The sequence below is a fragment of the Vanessa atalanta genome, chromosome 16, assembly GCF_905147765.1.
Source record: "Vanessa atalanta chromosome 16, ilVanAtal1.2, whole genome shotgun sequence".
NCBI lineage: Eukaryota > Metazoa > Arthropoda > Insecta > Lepidoptera > Nymphalidae > Vanessa > Vanessa atalanta.
In genome coordinates, this window is record NC_061886.1 from 2,165,596 (window position 1) to 2,179,470 (window position 13,875).

Here is a 13,875-nt window from a genome sequence, read left to right on the forward strand (position 1 = left end):
CCGTTCTTCCGTTGTTCGTGTTGTTATAAATATTGATATAAATCTTTTATCACCTCATTAATAAAATGACATCACCAAATCGAAATTCAACTTCATCAATTTCTCCCGACTAAATATTGATTTTTTCACCGATTACGCAAACACACGTTCATAACGAAAGCCTCGTTCAAACAGGTATTGAAGTTTGTAAATAAGATATAATAATTGCCGTGGCTCTTATGAAATGGAAACGATTCTTGATTGCGATCATTTCCACCGGCGCCGGCGCACTCGAAAGAAAGTTTTTAACTTAAAATACAACTCTCTCATACTTTACTACAAGCAATTTCTAAATGTAACATACGTTTAGATGCGTTTATTAAAATGTCAGTTTTTTGCGATATATTTTTACTTTTTTTACAGATATCTTATTAGTTCTGACATTTGATGAAACCGAACCCTCATAAAATCACAGCCTATTTTCTCAAAACCTACGTGAAACTATGACACACATATATATATATAGTTATCTGACCAGATTAAGAACGTACAACGTAAATAAAAGCAGTCATATAATGATCATTGCTTGTCTATGTAACTTGTCCATTGTCTAAGGTAACAAGTAACAACTTAATTTGGCAGTATAACTTGTCAATATAAATTAACAGAGCTATACTCATCTTCAAATCTTCTGTTAATGAATATACGATGAATTGCAATACCACAAAAAGCTTGCTTCAAAACAATTTTTCCAAGTCTTTCTGTTAACAATAGGCGTGGCATAGATACTAATTATATAATTATGTAACACTAAAATTCTTATTAATTAACACAAATGAATATGTTATAAGACTTTACGTGTGTACTTACGTAAACACTAGCGCGTGTGTGTGTCGAGTATACGTGCGTTAAACTTAATGATACTAAACTAAAGACAGTTTGACGCCGGATAACTTATTACAGGATAAACTTAATCAACGATTTGAACTGTTGTAACAAATGTTAAAAGGCTTTTATTAAAGTAAATAAGGTAATATTATTGTTTCCCTCATACAATTGAGATTATAATTATTCTAGACACGCGGTAGCGTGTCAAGCCAAGTTCAAGTAAAAGATAACTTATTACAGGATAAACTTAATAAACGATTTGAACTTAACTCTTCAAATATGTAAATGTTAAAAGGCTTTTATTAAAGTTAATAATCTAATAATATTATTTCACTCACACAATTAAAATTATAATTATACATAATAAACATACTACCTGTGAACCTGCAGCTTTACCCAAAAAATTTAGACAACTTTACCTATAGCACACAAACCGTCACCCTCGATTTCACCACCTAGAAAGGTGCATAAAAAAAGCCTATATCCTTCTCTGGGACTCAAACTATGTTCATATCAAAATGTTATTTCCGACTTATCACCACGTCTCACTAAACTTTTATCTAATTCAAAACTAATATTATGAATGCGAATGTAACTCTGTCTGTTACCACTTCACATTTAAACCGCTGAACCGATTTAAAAGAACGAGATAGATTGTGGATCCCGAGAAAAGACATAAGCTTTTCTTAATTCACCCCTGCAGGGGTGCTATAGGTATTTTATTTTTAATTTCGAGCAAAGGGTTCCACGTGTTCATTGTATGTATCATTATTATGTTACAAAGTTATTTGGCATAATCCCTACTCTTTCCTAGCCATACGGTATGCTGTCAAATATCATAGACACAAATCTAATATTAATAGATTTACACATAGACAACTTTACTACTTTTCAATAAATTGAAAAGATATATTTTTTTTTTACTCATCGATGCAACAACCTCCTAAATAAATGACTATTAATTTAAAATAATTAAACTGAATTTGAACTTGTGATTCTGTTTTACTAAGTTCAATAGATCTTGCCTTCACGTAACTTAACGCTGCATTGTTATTGAAAAATGGCGTTATTTTAAACGTTTCATCACTTCCTGTAACATTAATAGAGTCATTCAAAACCATAACGACTCTGAAACAATGTAACACAGTATTTCATTTAAGTGTTTTCTTCGAAGATAAACAAAAATCGTGATACCGAATCATGATTCAAGACGCAGCATCAGAAACAGTGAAAGCGTGAAAACGGATATGCGCATACTGCCACGAAAAAAAATTGAAATATTTTTCATTCAAAACTTGACCTAATTGACATGATACATAAAGTTAACTTTCGCTCGGAGCTATTGAATATATCATTACGGAAATGAGCTATGTAAAAGAGTAAATAACGACTTCGTGGTTATGGAATAATTTCTTTATACAAAGCTCGTATGAGATTGGATGATATTAATTTAATTTAATCAATTGATTTATGAACTGTCAGCGAATTAAAAAAAAACATCACGCCGTTTCTATTGTCTATGTTTATTTACAGAAACTTCTCTAGTTCGGAAATGAGCGATGATGCCATTTGCATAATCGCTCGGCGGCGCAACTTGTATTGTAACATTCTCCACCTTTCTCTAATTGTGAAATTATTTGCTTATATGATATATACTTTAAACATTGTGTCAAAAACATTTGTTCATGTTACATTTTTTTATGGCTTAGGTTGGAGTACGAGCGTGGGCCACCTGATGTAAAGCGGTCCCCATCGCCCATAGACAATGGCGCTGTAAGAAATATTAAACATTTCTAACATCGCCAATGCGCCACCAACCTAGGGAAATAAGATGTTATGTCCCTTATGCATGTAGGTACACTGGCTGACTCACCCTACAAACCGGAACACAACAATACTGAGTACTATTGTTGAGCGGTAGAATAACTCTAAGTAACTGTCTGTCTTTCTCTCTGTCTATATGTTTTTTTTTTCGGTGAAACCCCTGAACAGAATTTGATTAACTCCTGACAACCGACTCTGAAAACACGAACGAAGCCACGAGCGATAGCTAGTTATCTATAAGCAGAAATTTAAAAAAAAACAGTTACATATACGAACTCTTTTTAGACAAATATTTTTAATTTTTTCCAGCATTAATTTTATTTTCAGGTAATATTACTATCATAGATATATAATATATAATAAACTACCAGCTTCATAATATAACTGTCATTTTTTTGACAGGAAAACCCAAAAACGGTTATTGTTCAGACATTTAAGAAAAGTTCGAATCTACTGCCGTATAAACTGGCCAGTATATTTGAATTTAATTATATATCTGTAAGCGTTTGCGTTATCGTGCACGCGAACTTTTGATAACAAAATTATAATAATAAGAAAGATGATCAAAGTTTGCTTACTATTGCGGCTTCTGGTTTACGAGATATTTCACTTGTAATCTTTTACCAATCTAGAACAATGTGAGGAAGATTTCAACCATGAAACGTAATCACTGGATCATCCGAAGTATTCCGATTTGCAACGTTAATTGATGCTAATTAAAGCAATCTTGGATAGACTTTTTATTATATTTAATACAGCTAAATTTCTCAAAAGTGTTTCATAACTCAAAGTGTGTTTGAGAATTAGATAAATTCGCTTTCATTGTTGTGATCAGATATCATGGGACCATTCCAGAAACCTCTTCTGAAAATATTTGTATAGTTACAACCTTTCATTAACGTCGTAATAGGTTATTGAACTTCTAACATTTTAAATTTATACATATTATAATAGAGATGTTAAGATACTATCTATTCATGAGCAAGACGTATAGACCATTGTAGATCTGTGCAGCTGACCGCTTACGGCCCTGTTTATTCTCGAAGTGCATCTGTGCAGGAAAGATAATAATGTACAAGTTTATGTGCTAAAATTTTTGCAGTCTCTAATTCCTATCACATATGAGTGAGTGACTGTTGAGATGGTGGGGTGCAATCCACCAAGACCGGAAGAACATTTGGTGTAGCACCAACGACTTAACGTGTATGAGTGTTAACTTCCAAGCTGTTGCTGGCAATTCGGTACCAAATAACCAAAAAAACTCGAACTCGAGAACTCATGATTTGCAACGAGTCAGTCAGAGTCTGATTACTATACTTAAGAGGTTATTTAAGATGATTTCATTAGAAGACAGTGAAAATCTTTACAATTTATAAATATCAATTTTTCCTGTGAAAGTATGTTCTTCTTATAATTTAAACAAACCTACGTATTGACATTGAAAACTGTGTATTTGTTTACATATTACTATAGTAAACTAGGTAACCACCTCGACTTCGTCCCTGTGAAATGTTTATTGGTCAGTTACCTACACGTACAGATTATTTATATACTAGCTATCGCCCGCGGCTTTTCTCGCTTTTTTGGGATTGATTGTCAGGTGTTAGGTATAAAAAATGTCCATATCACTCCTTCGTGCTTAAGCTTGTTTTATATGAAATTTCATCAAATACTTTTCTGTGGTTTATACGTGAGAACGCAACAGACAAGCAGAGTTACTTTCGCATTTATAATATTAATATAGATTTTCAATATGTAAATAAACTAAACACCAAACGTAACATCTTCAAAAGCATATCATAATATTACGTCCTTATTACATTCAGAAAAATAAACCTGAAATCCTAATAGCAGATCTTCTTAAAGCGTTTTACGTGACTACCCCAACTAAAAGGTCGTTTCGCCCATTACGATATCATTTAATATCGAACAAATAAAAAAGCCTTTAAACTTATTAGCAATTTATATAAGGTAAGGAGGTAAATAAAAAAAAACTTTAAAAACTATGATAACGATCAGAGGGTAAACAAAAACTGTTCAGTTCAAAATTACACGTAAGATCTGTAACATATGATATCAGTAAATTTCTTTTCAAACTAGCTGATAGATAAACGATAATTTGATATCGCGATTACAAAAGACGATAAATCTTTTGAAGATAAAAAAAACCTCGAATCGGATACTAAGACTACATTTCTTCTCTAAAAAACTCCACCGAAGCGTAAAAATACGCAATTTCGTTTAAAGCACCAGTCATTTTATTTCACGGTCATTAGACGAGTAACAGACGAGTGAAGTGGATCAGTGGGTTAAATGCGCGGATGCAGTTGCACCCGAGAGTGTAACAAAGAAATTAATTTATCTTAATTCTTACATTACAAAGACAATGTCACTTCGGATGGGATTTAAAAACTGAACCACTTACCTGATCGACAAAGTTCTCCGCCGTGAATCGTTTGGTGAACTCCGTGAACGTCTCCTTATCCTGCAAGCTCTCCCGTCTCGCTCGTTCCACCTTCAACTTCCTTATTCCAGTGATATCCTTCGACATCTTCAGCTCCTCGATCAGATCCGTCTTTGCGCTTCTGAAATCTGCTGCACTGGGTAGGCATTGGAGACTGACGGATCGCGTCGGCGGTGGTGCTGACATCGTCTTAGTAGCCGTCATCTTTAGCCTCACAGCTGTAAGTTCAGCGCTGCTGATGGCTGCCAGGGGCTGGTGCGTCAAGGGTGGCTGGGGCGGTGGTGGCGGCACATTGTCCGGGACGGGCGGCGGGGGCGGTGGCCGCGCCTCCGCCGCGCCGTCGTCGCGCTTGCAGGGCGCCGTGATGGTCTTCAAATACTCCGAGGGTTTGATGAGGCGGTCCGGCGCGTTGTTCGGGAAGGCCGGCGGCACGAAGGGGAGCGCGGGCTGCTTGTTGACGAGGTTGGGCGCGCGCGGTCGCTCGTCGTCTGCCGATGCCGCTGAGCCGCGCCGCCCCGCTGCAACACGGCACCGTTAGCGGGGAGAGAAAGTACGCGCATCGCCGCGCAAGCACCCCGCGCATGCGACGCACTGAGCGTGATATATGCTAGGTAATCTAACTTAAATCTCGGAATAGTCTAGATTTACTAAATTAAAACGTAGCTAGGTAATTATTATTATTTCTAAGAAGTTTGTTAATTTTAAATATGTCTTACAAATATACACATCGCATGCTTGAAAGGTATAATGTCGACGTATTAATTGGCACCTACAAAAACGGATGTCGTTTATGTCAATACTGCGTCGTCGAAAGATTGATTGCCGTTTTATGAATAAACATTAGAAAACGCACAATGCAACTCACTGAATGTGAAATTATATGCGCATTGATTTTAAAAACAGTAGCTTAATAATAAAATACACATTACTGAACCGGCTTGCTATAATATCTATAATTATAATTAGTATTACTAGAACAAATTAAGAAGCGATATATTTACTCGATCTTAGTTTTAATTAAAACTAAATAGACAGGTTTGTATGGAGCACTATTTTAAAACAAGATAATATTTACAAGTAACATAAATCACGTATTTTAATCGAAAATAAGCCAGAAGAAAATTAACTCGGTGATCTCCTATTACAATTGTATGTTTTACTTGTAAAACAACACAAAACACAAAACTTGTAACAAGTATATACGAATCGATGGCGCGCCTTGGGGGAGGCCTATGTCCAGCAGTGTACTTATACAGGCTGATCATGATGATGATGAATGAAAGCTACTATATAATAGTTACTGTACAAATTATGATGACGTGGAACGGTGATAAGAATGCTAGCATTATTTCCCTGTCGAATCCCAATTCCGATACTCTGGACAAAATTGACCCCGAACATTACAATTGGACGCAATTACAAGTCAAAAAAGAAATACAAGTGCCCAGAATAAATGAATTTATTGGCGTTACTCGGGATAATGTAAGGATTCTAAATATATCATATATCTAAATCTTCTGGAATTTATTAAATAAACTCACATATGCCATGAAGCCTAAAATCATAACACACCTTTGGACAGTTGGGTAAAAAGGTAACATCATAATTGTTATTGCATATATTTTTTGTAAATTGCTTCCTTGAATTTTTTTTTATACGTTGAAAAATTAAAAACTAGATTATTTTTAACATTAACTAATAACAAGTGATTATTCAAATCGATTACAGGAAAGGCGCAACTTAACGAGTTTCCGAACCGGTAGTAGATTTAAACATATTATTATATATTTTATATATCTCGTAAAATAGCTATTCAAAAGTGCTTATTTAAATTAAGTATAGTATGTACCACAAACTATATAATCTATATATACCTTGTGTTTACTACCTTACACCGTTAGAACGGACAAATTAAATCATTGTTGTTAAGAGATAAAATAACGGACATCCTTGATAGTTGCCGATATGCAGGTACAACCCACTGATCAATTATTCTAATGCAAAACGTATGTGTCGTGTTTATTGGAGACCCAGTGTTATGCACATATGCACAAAAGACATAACATTAATTCCTGGACGTTGCTGTTCGCTGTTTGACGACGCTGAACGTCCCTGGTGCAATCCACAGGTCCGTACCACTTGGTGGACCCTATAGGCACTGTGTATGGTCTCAAATACGTATATAAAATTTATCTACATATACCCACTCTTATTTCCAAAAAAAATTCGTACCGATAAGAGGAACAAGCTGAGCAATATGTTTGTTTAAGCTCGCTATTATCGGAATCTGACTGCCCGTTTCAAAGTATTGTTTTTGCATTATATAGCTCATTTATTAAGAAAGGTATATAGACATCACGGTGCCGGAGCAGTAATGTTTAACAAGGGTAAAACCATGCGAAAATGCTGTTGTTAAAATAAAACTGCATATAAATTAACATTTAAACAACATTAATATTAAAAAAAAAACTGACATCAAATAATATTCTAAATAAGATTCGAGCCCATCAAAATTTTTCTCGTATTTTTCCAATATTCGGAGTAATTTTTTTTTCTTCTTAAAATTTTAATGCAGCTTAGCGGGAAGTACATACTGCCAAACAAAAAAATAATTATCCATTCGGTTCATGAATGACGGATCGGATCTGAATGAAATAATAAAAAAAATAGATATAACCGAATTGAAGACGCTCAAAAACAACTTAATAATGACCTAAATAAATACCTGCTGCACGAAGGTATTTAATTATAGAAGAATTATTGAAATTTTAGAATATTCATAGCATACGCAATGCGATCGTGAAACGGCATGCTTCAACGAACGCATTCGCAGTGCAAAGAAAACATTTTCTTGTAATAAACTACCAAAGTCGAGGCGATCAAGCGCAAAAGAACGTCTAATTACGTGATAACTAACACTATTTTTTATTAATGTTAATATCATTTTCTACACACAACACACAGAGCTAATTCCTAGGGCCAAATATTTTTAGTGAAAATGGTTTTCTTATCTTCCAAAATATGAATACTTAAAAAAATAATACAAATGTTCCCCTTTGAACAAGGAATTTATGTATTTAAAAAAATGTGTAAATTTATCCACTTCATGCAAAATTTTATAAATGAGACGCAGTTGTTACATTGCCCAGGGGCGGCGCTACGTTTGATTCCAGCACTTCCTTTACATAAAATGCATATTATAAATGAAAACTACCAGGTATAATAAAAGATTAAAAAAGGATAAATAAATGAAAGTCATCATCCTCCTGCCCTTATCCCAATTTTACTTGGGGTCGGCGCACCATATCTTCTTCTTTCATACTTCTCTGTTTGACGTCATCACACAAGTAACATTCTTTCTATCCACATCGTCTTTACACAATCCATATCGTCTATCCACAATAAATAAATGAAAATGCATAGTATATTAGATAGCATTTACAGTCACGTTCATATAGTAATGATACTCGTAATTAATTTAAAAAAATTTTAAAGGAAATGATAAAGGATTATTGTTAAAATAAGCACGAAATACCTTATCATCGTAATGGGTATGTTTTGTTAAAACACATAAACTGGATAAATAATTTAATTTAAACAATATTTAGTATTCAATAGACCACAATAGTATTACTTGAAATTCCTTTAGAAACACGTAATAGTGTTTCGACCTTGATTTAGCAATATGGAAGCATTTAGTTTCACTATACTTTTTTATTACAAAGGTCAAGTTTTATAAGAAACTATTTCGTATAATTGACATTAATTCACGCGAAATTGACACTTCACTTCATATTGATACGAAATGACGTAACATGCGAAAGATCATACAGGTCGAATTTCCGACTGATTCAAACACTTTTATATAGATTTTCTTCTTCAGGCAATTCCAGTTTATTGAATTGTTTCTATTGTCTGGAGAACGACTGATAACCACTAAATTATACTATACGAACCACTTCTGATCCAAACAATCGGTAAATCGATTGATATGTCTCCCTACTTCTCAATTAAAACCTTCTACAGTTCTCAAAATTAAAACCAAATTATACTTTATTCAAATAAGCTTTTACAAGCACCTCTGAATCGTCATTTTAAAGAACTATGTTAAGTAAAGCTACCATCGACTCGGAATGTAGATTCCACCGAGAAGAACCAGCAAGAAATTCACTAGCTACTCCAACATTTGAAATAGATTATATCAGTTAAATACAACTATATATATGACATATCCTGCCTCAAAGTCAACAAGTATTAGCTCCACCCTTTTTTATCATCTATATAATCTTGTGTTGAATAATATGCTTTCAATTTATGAAACGGCAAAGTTAGGTTATAAGAGATAACTATAAATGACAAAATTAACTGCGCACGATTCATTAAAGTCCAAACGTTTAACCCCTAATTAATATTCGCTTAATAGAAAAGCAAAGATCCTTATTCAATTATATCTTATAGATCAAAGATCCTTTGCAATAACTTTAAGCTGGCCATTCGACGAGCAAAACTGAGTTTTATTGATATAGCCTATTTTAAGGCGTTTATAATTCTACCAATATACTTATGATATATATTTATTAATTCATAATCGAAAGTTAGCTGTCGTAATATCTGACGTAAGGCGCTGTCACATCAGAGGCAGGTTTCCTCTCGATACATTTGCCGAGATTTGAAACCGTAATCTTCGATTAAAACCCACGTATTCTATGCAACGAGCCATTTCGACTTTCAACATAATAAAACCGATATTAATTTTTAAATCAATAATTATAGAACAGATTTAAATAAATCTATATTTAGTTTACGACGTCGGGTAAAAATTAGATTAATGCAAGCCAGTCTCTTATTAAATCTTCTAAGGTTGTTTAAACTCTCATAAAATATTAACGTCTAAATGAATCATAGGCGATCTCAACTTTCTAGTGAATGCACTGAGCGATCTCGTTAAAACTTAGTTTATTGACACACTTTTTAATAATCTTAAAACATAAAAATTACTAACAAATTAATTCTAAATGTATTTATGTTTAGATACATATTGTATTTTTTTTCTATGTACGTCAATCACGTAATAACCACTAAACGTATCATAGTGTCACCAATCGACGCGGAATCGTCCTAAGATTATACGCTATTATGTCCAGCATTATAATCCCTTCTCCTTTTTTTTATTTAATACCCATATATTATGATATAGGTTGGCTGACAGACAAATGGGTCGCCTGGTGGTATGTGGTCACCACTACCACAATTGGCGCTGTAAGCAATATTAACCATAAATCTCGAGAGCTAAGGTGTTATGTGCCTTATGCCTGTAGTTGGATCACAAACCCTTCACACCGCAACACAACGATACTAAGTGTTGGTGTTTGGTAGAATATATGAGTTGGTGGTACCTACACAGCCAGGCTTGCAGGAATCCCTACCACTGTGTATTATATAACACCGTGTAAATGTACTATGTAATCTATAGTAACTTAATATCTAGTAACTTTTTACTTACTTTCAAAATGTCAACATTTGAACAAGGTTATTTACAAAACAATATTTTCTCTATTTAGATTTTCTCGTTCCGTTAACCTCATAACTAAATGACCGACGTTTTAATACTTAAGTAAAATTTACTTAGAGACTTTGACGTCATGACGCGTTTATTAATCATTTTTATTTAAAAAAAAAACTTTATGAATTTTGAATTTATTACGAAGAAGCATGACATACGGACTTCCTATTAAATAAAAAACTACTAGTTCTAAACCAGTTTCATTATTGTACAAAGGCCGTTAACCACGGTCGGTACAGCATTGTCAATGTGCGACATGCTTCAATACTTTGACATTATTCATGGTCACCGTTGACCATGACTGTTCCATCGGGAAAATTGTAAAATCACTTTTTGACAATCAAAATAAACTACGACTATATGCGTTGTACAAATAAAACTTCCTTCAGTTTTCTCTAGAAAAGCCTGGAAATCCAACTCGCTGACAGATACATTTGATTCGAATCGAAGTCATTTCAATATTCCCCCGACAAACTTAGTGACAAAATTTTACAACTCAGTTAACAAATTCTTAAATATGTCCAAATATTTTGATGTTTTTTTATAGTTTCTGAGATATTTAAGGAGACACAAGAACGGACTTCCTAAAAAAAAACAAAAAAATATATACATAAATCAGTCCATCAATATAGTACGTCATTCTTTTCCCGTACACAGTGTCTTTCACAAATGATACTTACGTAGAAAGTAGTTCTGATTAATAAAATAACGAGATAATAAGCCTTAAGCCTTACATTTTATCGCTTTATTTCACTACGTTGAAAGCATTTAACAGCGTTGAATTAAAAGTACACAATTCGATTCAATTATTATTTATAACGTAACTGTATTTATGGCCAAATATTATCCACAGGATGAAGCATAAAATATTATACAACTTATATTATAGAACTCGTGAAGTGTTGAAAAACGAAACGAGTATTTTTAGTAACTACGTAATACCATTTAATTAGAAACGCCTCGGAAATAAATTATATTTTATTTTTTTGTGAGGGATATTATCAAATAGAGGCGAAAATATTCAGTTATTTAAAATGACCAAAAAAAAAACTCCCACATATGAAATGCGAATTGTATAATTAAACGTATTTTTAAAAAGTATACGAAAATTAAGCGAGAGTTTGAAATGTGATTCTAGACTAAAATGGCGTCTGATAAAAGTTGTGTGTCAGAAAAATGCACATTGCAAGACGATTTATAAATATCAATTGTATTAATAAGAAATTGCTGTCACTGTTGTCAGAATTACTTCCGATTGATAATCTTTTGAGTATTAGGTTTTAGGCGGATGAAACTGTATTTTAAAGGACACTGCAGATCAAAAATTATTTGGGACCAGTACAGGTACACAACTAAGCAACATAACATTTACGTAACGAAATCAAATCTCCAAGAAATTTCTCTGATCACTCCCACCAAAGTACTGCAGTATTGGATTCACGCAAAAGATTTATTCAGTTCTACGTCCTGAAGTTGAACACATAAAAAACTTTCAAATTATACTGACAATACATTCATAAATTTAATGAATTTATGTTAATGCACGAAGTCATTCAACTCATAGTTCAGTTTTTAATTAGCAAAATGTTTTCAATATTATTTTGACAATAACAAGTTTCTATTTGCGATTTTTTTCTCATATCCGACTTTCAAATATTCCATTTTTTTGGTGATGTCTTGTCATCAATTATATCTTCTATTATATTTGTCCGAATATTTAATAAAACATAAATGCATTTGATTGAAACGCTATTAATATATCAAAGTCAAAGTCAAAAATCTTTATTCAATATAGAAGTGTTTACACTTGCTTATTGATAGTCAAAAATCTACCACCGGTTCGGAATTTAGCACCTCGGACCTGAGAAGAACCGGCGAAAGAAACTCAGCGGGATATATATATATATATATATATATATATATATATATATATATATATATATTTTGCCATCAATAGCTTCAATATCAATTAGCTTCGTTTATGGGTTTACATAGAACTTTCAGGACAGTACTATGATTCAAATGTACTCGTCAAATCCCACTTAAATTTTGTATTTTTTTAGGAATTTATCTATCCATCATCGGTCACTAAAACAAATGTAGGATGGCAACAGGAAATTTAACAGGCGAAATGGAAAGTAAAACTATTCTATAAAGTAATTAATTTTACATATTATTGTCTGAACGCGTCCGAATCAGAACGAAACTAATAACCTATTAAACTACGTAGAAAGTAAACGAACTTAATTAAGGCAGTAAGATCTCATTAATATGTAATTTACGTATATTTGACTTTTAACAAGAACAGTCGGATGGATTTATTTTAATTCATTGGTTGTAACAAAACTAAATTCAACTTAACTACATCTGCGAAGAAATTTTCCACTGCAGACCGAATTTTTTAAGTGAAAATGGTAGTACGTTATTATCTCGTGCCACAAGGATCAATTTTAGGTCCCTTTCTATTTCTGAAAGTTATAAATGATCTTTTTATGTTAAATATGTTGTGATATTTTATTGTTTGACGTAAGAAGCCAAATAATTTACAATAAATGACTTGATTTTAAATAGAAAAAAGAACACAAAATGCGTCATGCTTTATTGTAATGTACGAAAGAAACATTTAAGCCAAATTTAAACAATGATAATCTTAATCAGATACATTAAAACACTGGTGAAATCCCCATTTATCGTCACTAGAACGCTAAATTTGACAGCATAAGAAATGTAGATAACTAAATGATTCTGATACTACTCGATTATTCCTGAATGAAAGTCACTTTAATTATTATTTTCCTATGAAATGGAGGATTTATACGGAAGTGATAATGATAATAATTATTGAAGAAGGTTATGATAATTCGTAATCTATTCATCACGCATTCAATATCATAGTTGACCAAGTTAACGTCAACATAAACCGTCCCTCAGTCCGGACTTTTGGGATTTTAGTTATTTTCTATAGCATTATGTCTCATAGCATTTAACTTTAGGATAAATTTAATACCCTCAATATATAATAACATAATTTTACAAAAAAAACACTGTCCCGGTTATATCGTAATTTTGGTGCTCGAAACGCTCTTCGAAATTATTTTGGCTATGTAGGATTATTTATTATAGTTACATTACGGTATATTAAGAAAAAAAGTATGTA

The 13,875-nt window shown here is 32.9% G+C and overlaps 1 protein-coding gene across 4 annotated transcripts in view; it reads right to left on the bottom strand.

Moving 5' to 3' along the window:
• LOC125070163 (espin) overlaps positions 1 to 13,875 on the bottom strand; it is a 94,878-nt gene that overhangs the window by 3,418 nt on the left and 77,585 nt on the right. For all 4 annotated transcript variants that reach the window (XM_047679899.1, XM_047679900.1, XM_047679897.1 and 1 more), the window contains one exon: positions 5,117 to 5,673. In XM_047679899.1, coding sequence (XP_047535855.1) covers positions 5,117 to 5,673 — 557 coding nt within the window. The remainder of the gene's footprint in view (positions 1 to 5,116; positions 5,674 to 13,875) is intronic.